The sequence below is a fragment of the Triticum urartu genome, chromosome 5A (genome assembly GCF_056163025.1).
Source record: "Triticum urartu cultivar PI428250 chromosome 5A, HENAU_Tu73, whole genome shotgun sequence".
In the NCBI taxonomy this organism is placed as follows: domain Eukaryota; kingdom Viridiplantae; phylum Streptophyta; class Magnoliopsida; order Poales; family Poaceae; genus Triticum; species Triticum urartu.
In genome coordinates, this window is record NC_141877.1 from 563,395,497 (window position 1) to 563,405,357 (window position 9,861).

At 50.9% G+C, this 9,861-nt stretch overlaps 1 protein-coding gene across 2 annotated transcripts; it reads right to left on the reverse strand.

Annotated features, from left to right (window-relative positions):
* Nucleotides 1–4,578: 4,578 nt before the first annotated feature.
* On the reverse strand, nucleotides 4,579–6,971 carry LOC125510576 (heat stress transcription factor A-2a). 2 transcript variants are annotated; one of them, XM_048675795.2, is made up of 4 exons: nucleotides 6,767–6,971; nucleotides 6,596–6,672; nucleotides 5,903–6,461; nucleotides 4,579–5,730 (listed from the first exon to the last, which is right to left on the reverse strand). In XM_048675795.2, the coding sequence occupies exons 3-4, from the start codon at nucleotides 6,272–6,274 to the stop codon at nucleotides 4,984–4,986; spliced, it is 1,119 nt and encodes a 372-aa protein (XP_048531752.2). In that variant the 5' UTR covers nucleotides 6,275–6,461; nucleotides 6,596–6,672; nucleotides 6,767–6,971; the 3' UTR covers nucleotides 4,579–4,983. The 2 variants fall into 2 exon arrangements, with proteins under 2 accessions (XP_048531752.2, XP_048531751.2); XM_048675794.2 differs by having other exon boundaries at nucleotides 6,762–6,967.
* Between the last annotated feature and the right edge of the window lie 2,890 nt (nucleotides 6,972–9,861).

The window sequence follows — 9,861 nt, forward strand, 5'->3', positions numbered from 1 at the left end:
GACGACTCCACTAGATACTGCCGTGTGTATCTTCTGAAATCTAAGGATGAGGCTTTGAACTTTTTCAAGATCTATAAAGCTGAAGTGGAAAACCAACTTGATAAAAAATCAAGAGGCTTAGGTCCGACCGTGGTGGAGAGTATTTTTCCAATGAATTTGATGCTTTTTGCGCGGAACATGGTATAATCCATGAGAGGACGCCTCCCTATTCACCTCAATCAAATGGAGTAGCCGAAAGAAAGAACCGTACTCTAACTGATTTGGTTAACGCCATGTTAGACACATCGGGTCTCTCCAAGGCATGGTGGGGGAGGCGATATTGACGGCATGTCATGTCCTAAACCGAGTTCCCACAAAGAACAAAGAGATAACTCCATTCGAGAAATGGGAGAAGAAAAGGTTAAAACTCTCTTATCTACGAACATGGGGTTGTTTGGCGAAAGTCAATGTTCCAATTCCAAAGAAGCGGAAGCTTGGACCAAAGACTGTGGATTGTGTTTTCCTGGGATATGCTTTTCATAGCATTGGCTATAGATTCTTGGTTGTAAAATCTGAGGTATCTGACATGCATGTCGGTACGATCATGGACTCGAATGATGCGACTTTCTTTGAAGATATTTTTCCCATGAAGGATATGGCTACCTCATCTAATCAGGAGATGCCTAGTTCATCGAATCAGGAACCAATTACAATTACCGAACCTACAATTTTGATGGAACACTTTGAAAGTCCTGTGGAGGAGAACAATGAAGTTCCTATTAGGAGCAAGAGACGGAGGACTGCAAAGTCCTTTGGTAATGATTTTCTTGTGTATCTCATAGATGACACTCCCAGTTCTATTTCAGAGGCCTATGCATCTGAAAATGCTGACTACTGTAAGGAAGCGGTTCGTAGCGAGATGGATTCCATCTTGATGAATGAAACTTGGGAGATAACTGATCGTCCTTATGGGTGCAAACCTATATGATGCAAATGGGTATTCAAGAAGAAGCTTAGGCCTGATGGTACTATAGAAAAGTACAAGGCTCGGCTCGTGGCTAAGGGTTATATCCAAAAGGAAGGTGAAGACTTCTTTGATACTTACTCACCTGTGGCTCGACTGACCACTATTCGAGTTCTACTTTCGCTAGCTGCCTCACATGGTATTCTCGTTCATCAAATGGATGTTAAGACTGCTTTCCTAAATGGAGAGTTGGACGAGGAAATTTATATGGAACAACCAGATGGGTTTGTAATAGATGGTCAGGAAGGGAAAGTATGCAAGTTGCTGAAGTCTTTGTACGGACTTAAGCAAGCACCCAAACAGTGGCATGAGAAGTTTGAAAGAACTTTAACAGCTGCAGGCTTTGTTGTAAACGAAGCTGACAAATGTGTGTACTATCGCCATGGTGGGGTGAGGGAGTTATCCTTTGCTTGTATGTTGATGACATACTGATTTTCGGAACAAATTCGAATGTTATTAAGGAGGTCAAAAATTTCCTATCTCGTTGTTTTGAGATGAAGGATTTAGGAGTGGCTGATGTCATTCTGAATATCAAGTTGTTGAGAGACGATGATGGTGGGATTACATTGCTTCAATCTCACTATGTGGAAAAGATCTTGAGTCGTTTTGGCTACAGTGACTGCAAGCCCTCTCAAACACCTTATGATGCAAGTGTGTTACTTCGAAAGAATCGAAGAATTGCTAGAGACCAATTGAAGTATTCTCAGATTATTAGCTCGCTTATGTACTTAGCCAGTGCTACAAGACCTAACATCTCTTTTGTTGTTAGCAAACTGAGTCGGTTTGTCTCAAAACCAGAAGATGTGCATTGAAAAGCTCCAGAGAGAGTTTTACGTTATTTGAAACGCACTGCAAATTATGAAATTCACTACAACGGGCATCCAAAGGTGCTTGAAGGGTATAGTGACTCAAACTGGATCTCAGATGTTGATAAGATAAAGGCCACGAGCGGTTATGTATTTACTCATGGAGGTGGCACTATTTCTTGGAAGTCTTGCAAGCAGACCATCTTAACGAGGTCAACAATGGAAGCAGAACTCACAACACTAGATACAGCTATGGTTGAAGCAGATTGGCTTCACCGGCTCTTGAATGACTTGCCAGTTGTTGAGAAACCTGTACCGGGTGTCCTTATGAACTGCGACAATCAAACTGTGATCATGAAAGTGGGCAGCTCAAAGGATAACATGAAGTCATCAAGACATGTTCAGAGAAGGTTAAAATCTGTCAGAAAAATGAAAAACTCCGAAGTTATTGCGTTGGATTATATCCAAACGTCTAAAAATCTGGCAGATCCTTTTACCAAGGGTCTATCACGTAATGTGATAGATAATGCATCGAGGGAGATGGGTATGAGACCCACAATATGATTTGTTCAAGTGATAACCTATTCTGTGTGATCGGAGATCCCGTGAATTAGATGTGAAAGACAAGCTGTTGGTCAACTGAGAGAAGAGTATCCTTACTATTCACAATACCACTCCATGAAGATGCAATACTCTCCTAATCTGCATGACAGGTTGATGTATATCTTAATGTGTTCTAAGTGGCTTATTTAAGCAGAGATGTTATCCTGTAGAACATTTTTTAAAAAACACACCTATTGAGTCTGATTGTCAAACGTCGCAATCTATGAGAGTAGGGTTCTCTTTAGTAAACTCATGAAAGATCACGGAGTATAGTAAACTCATGAAAGGTCACGGAGTATGATGCATAAGCTTCACCCGCGAAGAAGATCCACGGTAGCCACGTATCAGTCAAGGCTTTATGTGAAGCTGGATTCGCAGAAAACTTGCAGTTTAAGGCCCAGTCCACTGTTCAAGTTGCTTACTAGTGTAGCATAGAGTTCTAGGTGGAAGTTTAACTTAACAGTCTCCACTGCAGTACCGGTATATAAAAACAGTGTTTTGGAACCAAAGGCAAATTTCTGTGTGCTTCTGGGATCTGGATCTGGTGAGGAATTGCTAGAATTTAGTCTATTTTAGGCAGCCCAATAACTATTTCAGAAATTCCTAATAAATCCTAGAGGCCCACTTAGCCCATTTATGCAAGGCAAGGGATACTACTAAAGTTTAGTACCACATTGGTAGTTTAGTGGGAATTAGACCTCCTTATAAGGAAGGTTCTTTCCCCACTTGTATGAGCATAAGAACAAGAGGGATATTCACGCGCGCTCCTCCTCCGTCGCCCGCCTCGCCACGCCACGCCTCGCCGCGCCGCGGGTTGCGGGAATGAGCCGAGCCGATATCTAAATTTTTGCCACGCACCGGGTATACGAAAGGTCACACGAAAGCTGAAAAGATTTTTGCGAAAGTGGAGTTCGAATGCGAACGGTGCAGCCCTTCGGCTGCTGGCAGTTCGCTTCGTCTCTGTCTCTTCGTTTCGTTGCCCTCTCGCCTCCTTCTCTTGCGCCTATAAAAGGGAGGTCGCTCCTCCCAGAGAGACGCATCATAACCTCTTCCTTCTCTCGCCACAAGTTTCTGAACACTGCGCTGCTGCTACGATCTTCCCCATCCCGTCTTGCGGCGCATCCCGTCTTGCGGCGTGCACCGCAGGTCGGGACAGTAGGCCTCCGAAACCGCACCTTTTGAGTTCTGTACGGGAGAAGGGTGATAAGGTTTTTGGGGAGCGCTCAGCGCGACTAATGGCTGCTTCATCACGGACGATCCGGTCGCCGATAACTACTTCCCCGACGACGACTTCTTCCCCGACGTCCATGATTTTCTCGACGACATGGCAGGCGAGGACACCGAATCAAGTCCAGCACTTCCACTGCTGTTGTCTCGTACGTGTTCTTACTCTTTCTGTTAGATGTCATGATACAGTTCTTTGCTCTACTTTCCGTTCTACATGTGTTAGGTTCTACTTTATATATGCAACTTCATCTAGTGTCTGTTCTAAATGTGTTTAGTTCAAGTTCATATATGCAGATGCTCTTTACCTTCTCTCTGTCTGAACGCATGATTTGTTTTATCTCTACTATATTAGTCATGCTTTATCTAGTATTTCTGTTAATAAAATCATTCGGTAAATTGCTCATATTTCCAACCGGAAGACCATACGCAAAAGGCACTGTGGCTCAAGTCGCTGTTCCGGAGCACTTGGGTCTTTTCGACAGTCTATTGCCGTGGCATCAGCAATGGTACAAGCAAACAGTGGCCTAGACGTTAACGCAACCCCGAAACGAAAGCACACGGACGAATGAAGCTGGCCAAATCCAAACCTACCCACCCACCACTGCATCCGAACAAAGTAGACGCACCGTGGCACCCCCGGAGTCCCGACAGCAACGCGACCCAGTAGAATCGAGCGGGAGAGAGGTACGTACTAGATGAAAGGGAGGAACGGGGCCGGGTAGCGGCGCAGTGTGAACGAGAATCCCCGGTGTGGTGCGCGCTTCGGAAAAGAATATCAAATCCACTGAGGATGACGAGCTAGCCTTTCCTTTTCATTCCAGACTTTCTTCCCGCACGACCATGAAAACGCCGAGCGAGCTCCACTAGCTTCGTGTAACTTCTGCTGCAATCTTCTAGCACTCGCTTTGGCTTTGCCTTTGCCTCGTGGGTCGATGGATCTACGTCCAACTTGGAGTACTTAATCCGGCAAAGCCTCGGAGCATTATTCCAGCACGCCAGGCCAAAAGGCGCTGGCCCCTTTCTGTTTCGGGCAACTTGCGCATGCAGGCCGCGGGGCCCCGACAACATGTCAGGTACTACTACAACTAGCAATAGAAAATGAGCAAAGCAGACCAAGCCCCAACGCCCACGCCCATGGGGGCATGGAGCACCACCGCTACCGCTACCGCTACCACTACGCCTACGGTCTACCCCACGGCGTTCGACGTTCTCCAGCGGAAACTTCTTGTTCTAGAACCTTCATCTTCTTTCGCTCACTGCTGGCTGGGGCTGTCAGGCTGCGGCCCCGCGTTGTTCTCCGAGCGGCAGCAGATATTTCTCGCTCTAGAACCTTCCCTTGTTCCTTCACTGGTAGCTGCGGGGCCGGTTGGGGCTGAGGTGGTAGAGGCTCTGCACCAGCTCGTCCACCTCATCGTCCACGTCGTCGTCCACCTCGGCGCCGCTCGCCTCCCCTCCCCCGCCCCCGCCTGCATCCCGATGCCTCTCCTCCAGGCCCAGGCTCAGCAGCTCCTTCCAGAAGCTCTCCGTGTCCTCGCCGTCCGCGCGCCTGCCCTCGCCGCCGTCGGCGAGCCCGGGGCCGTAGCCTCGCGCCGGGGCGCCGTAGCTGCTCTCGCCGTTGCGGGGGAGGAGGTACTCGATGGGGCGGCCGCGCTTCTTGGAGAGGAGCGCCTCCGCGAGCTCCTTCCGCCGGCTCTGGTCCTGCCGCTCCACCAGCATCTGCAGGAAGCTGGGGCTCTTCATGGCGCGCGCCAGGAACACCGTCATCTGCTGCTGCTTCTGCTCCGTGGCGGCCAGGCGCGCCTCCATCTCCTGCATCTGCGCGCGCGTCGCCTGCTGCTCCTGCCGCAGCTTCACCACCTCCGCGATCAGGGTGCCCTTGTCGCGCTGCAGCCGCTGCACCTCGCCCTCGGGCCCGAAATGCCCCACCTCCAGGCACGCACCCTGCTGTTGCCCCTGCTGCAGCAGCGCCGGCGTGCCCGCCGGCGACGACTGAGGCCGGCGCCGCCTGATCGTCTTCAGCAGCTCCTTCTGCCCCCGCAGGAACCCCTCCGCCGCGAACTCCCACCTGTCCGGATCAACCTTCCTGAACCCCTGCGATGCAACACAAACAACCCAATCGGGTTGAGTTTTTCTGGAACAAAACCAATCAGGTTCGGTTCGAATTACATTGCATCACATTTTGCCAAGCAATCGCCATGGATAGATGGATGGATGGATACTGGTACAGCAAGAACAATGCGTACACCAATCGGCAGAAACTTACATAGGTGTTGAGCTGGCGGACGAAGCTGGAGAAGTTGCTGTGCTTGAAGTAGCGGGGGAGGAGCACCATGGAGAAGGCGTGGGCGTCCCACACCACGAAGGTGTTCCCGGCGACGCCCCATGACACGATGGTGTCCGTGCTGTGGTCGTCCACCACCTCGTACGTCTTGTTCAGGAACGGGGTAGGCCCGGCCTCGCCGAGGCCGTCCATCGGCCGCGGCAGCTCCGCCAAGGCGCCGCCGCCGGCCCACGAAGATGGGGAAGAGCCCCAGGAAGACGGGGATGAGCCCCACGAAGACGGCGAGTATCCATCAGCAGCACCTCCGGCGAAGTCAAATTCCTCCTCTTTCACAATGCCGTGAAAGGGGTCCATGATCAAACGACCAAACAAACTCTAGAGAAAAATTGGACAGAGGGGATTACTGAGCACCGGTGATCGATCGGACCAAGGAAAACGAGGTCCAGAAAGAATCAAGAACCGGCCAAATTAACAGAAGGCGATCTTCGCTAGAGAAAATGTCGCCCTCCTCCAGACTCCAAAGAACCAAACCCGAAAGTTTCTGAATCAAAATACCAAAAACAAAATTCAGAACCGCAAGATTAGCAATCAATCAGGGGCTACCCGAAGGTGGTTGCAAAATGAAGGGGAAAAGAATCTGCAGTAGTCAAAGTTTGAGCAATCGTCCGAACTAACAATGCTGTGGTTGACCAATTCAGGGGATCTCCGCTCCTCCTAAAATGGCAGAGCTCCCCATTGACGCCCGGAAGCAGCTGCAAGAGGAGGGTCGGAGGAGGGCAAATGTAAAATCGGAGAGTACAAGAAGAGAGAAGGAACAAGGACGGAGAGAGAAGAAGCAGACCAGACCAGACTGGGGACGGAGAAGAAGGGAGAGGAAAGTACAGTACTATCCCTTCACGCTTCGTACTTGAGGCGCTTGAGCGAGCTCGTCAGAAGAGGCGCACGGTCACCGCCCATTTATACAGCCCACGTACCAACCCGCCGGGGCTTCCAATTCCGAAAGATCGAGACGGTTCTGGAAGGATTGGAACCATCCCCGGGGCTGGCTTATCCTGTGTGACGTGGCCGGGGAGAGTTCTGGAAGGCCCGGAGCGGGGCGATGGTTCTGGAAGGCTCGAACAAGTAGCCGCTTATCTTATTGCAGGCTGCCGGCGTCGCTTTGCGCCAGCCGGGCGGGACCGGGCGGCCATTGACCGCCGCCTCCGCGCGGAAAGCGCGCCAAGTTGGCTGGCCGCGTGGCGCGCCCTCGTGACGCGATGCGCCTACAGTGGCCGTGGTCGACCGGGATATTTCCCCCCGGGGAGGTCGGCGGCCTCGCTGTCGACGCCCGGGGTACGCACGCGCTTTCTTTTTTGCCTGCGAGCTCAGTTGTTTATGCGGCGCCGTGAGCTTTTGCAGCGGGGAAAGCTTACGCGGCGTGCCTTGTCTGTTGCGGTTGCACGGGAGAGCACGAGGAGGGATGGGGATTTTTCTATCGAGGGGGGCTCTGGGCCAGCTCCGAGCCGTCGTCGTCGGCCCAGAACTTCCTAAGAGAGAGAGAGAGCCGCGCCATTCAGCCCGTGGAGTGGATCCGGGCTGTACGGCCTTTTCGTTTACCTGCGGACGCCCCACGAACAAGAGCGAGCGAGCTCGGGCGCGCTTGGCGCAAGACCGCAGCAGGCAGAGAGGCCACGAACTGGGCGGGCTCGCATGGCCTTCTAGCGCGCGCGCGCGCAAGCCGGGCAGCGTTACGCTTCCTCTCGGGCTCGTCGTGCGCGCGGCGCGGCTGCCGTCTCCGCCGCGGCGCTCCGGCCACCGGCGCCCGTGCGGGCCGAGGCGACCCGCTGGCCATGCCGTGGCCGCGTCTGGACGTGCGCCGCCGCCGTGTGGGCGGGCAGCTGTCCAGCGTGCGCCCCGGTGCGCAATGCTCACCATTCGGCCGGCACAACACGGCGACCGGCCTTCAACTCTCCGCTCTCACTCGTGGTTGGGGACGGTGGGGAAAATGAACACACGGCTAGCTCACCCAGAAGCTCGACCTCGCCGCTCCCCATTTCGCTTCTCGTCGGCATATATAGATAGAGAGACAGCCGCTTAAACGGTGCGGTGGGCGCCGCGCGCTGGCCATTGGACACCTGTGTGGTGCAAATCGCTTGCAGCGGAGATATTTCCGCCGGAGTGGAAAAGGAAACCGAGCATTTCTCTAGACTTTTCTTTATCGAGAAGGCCCAAACGGAGGCCCATGACTTCAGGAGGAACCGGCTCGTGAGTTAAAAAAAAAACAATGTTAAAATCTGACGTGAGATTAAAATCAAACTTTTTATTATGGCAAATTATATTATCATCACAGCATGACAATTGTCATGGCGCAACAATATACTCCCTCCGTTTCTAAATACTAGATGATACCCGCACGTTGTTGCGGAAATGTTTTGCAATATATCCAGTTAGAATTGGTTGTATGCAACATGAATATTTGAAGAATATATGATATGAGAAGCTGAAAATAAATATGATTTGTGGTGTTTGATTATTGTATAATGTAAATATCATAATATAATGTAAATTCTCATGCATGTTTGCATGTTGAGGTGGTTTTTTATTATGCATGATTGCATGTTGTGGTGGACCTTCCTTCATGCATGTTAAATGATGAGGTGGCATACTTGCATGTTGAGAGAAATGGACTAGTGGGGGCTAGCTATTTAGATATAGAAGATTTGTCTTTTTAGAAATTTCAACAAGTGACTACATACGGAGCAAAATGAGTGAATCTACACTCTAAAATATATCTATACACATTCGTATGTGGTAACCATTTGATATCTTTAAAAAAACAAATATTTAGGAACGGAGGAAGTAATTATTTAAAAGTTTGACATCAGATTTAAGCAAAATCCTAACACCTTATATGAGTTAAATGCCCAATTGATAAACTAAGGGTATCTCTAACATATCAAACTCGATGTTAGAGATACCCTTAAGTTTGCTCTTTTTGCCCTAAAACTTGAGGAGTAAAAGTTTTACACAGATCAAACACGGCCGATCCCCTAAACTCAAAACTTTAGTAAATCTAAATTTTTGACCCCTAAAACATGCCCTCACTCAAACTTGCCTTCACTTTCTCTCACTCAAATTTAGTCCAGTTGTAGGCGTTTGGACTAAAAATATGGAGTTGCATGCCTCCAGACCGACCACGCCACCACCGCTAAAACTAGTGTCGTCAGCCGTCCGCCGCCCCGGTGACCTGGAAAATGAAACCCCGATCAGCTCCTGCACCTCCGGCGACCCTTATCAGCGTTGGAATCCGGACAACGACGACAAATTCAACGAAGAGCATCTCGCCGGGGGCCCACGAAGGCAAGGTCGTCATCGTTGTCTCTCCTCCGCTTCACTGTCACCCAGAGCTCCGCCACCTCCTTCCTTAGCTTCTCGTTCTCTCTACTCACCTTCTCTGTCGTTCCCCGTGCAACGTCGGACGCTGGCTTCACCGCCCACCTCTCCATCGTGACCTTGCCCACGGAGCGAAGGCTTGAGGGCCAGTGAGAAGGAGATGGCACTCGCTGCTTGACGATCATGGTGATGGTCGAAGCATCATGCACGGAGGGGCCTTCGCCAGCGCCGTACCTGAGAACGAGCGAGACAAAGAGCAGAGAGGAGCCTGCAGGATGGTTCCATGTGGAGCATAGGCGGAGGGATGGGAGCGCAAGAACGAACATGGCGAAGGACAATGTGGAGGTCGGCCGTGTGTGCAACGGTGAGCAAGGCGATGGGGAGCTTCGCATGGGGCAACGACCCATGTTGTCCTGGAGCTTCAACGAGGCCTTCATGGTGTCGTGGCCGAGCGCCGCATGGTGTGACACGTCGGTTCTTTTGTTTACAAGGCATTCTATGTTGCACAAGGCGCTGTTATTTCACGGTTGTAGCCCATGACGTGCGTGTGATTGTGTGCATCACTCTCA

Coding starts and splice junctions, on each gene's coding strand:
- LOC125510576 (XM_048675795.2), bottom strand. CDS start 6,274: ATGGACCCCTTTCACGGCATTGTGAAAGAGGAGGAATTTGACTTCGCC. Junction 5,731..5,902: donor TCCGCCAGCTCAACACCTAT/GTAAGTTTCTGC, acceptor GTTGCATCGCAG/GGGTTCAGGAAGGTTGATCC.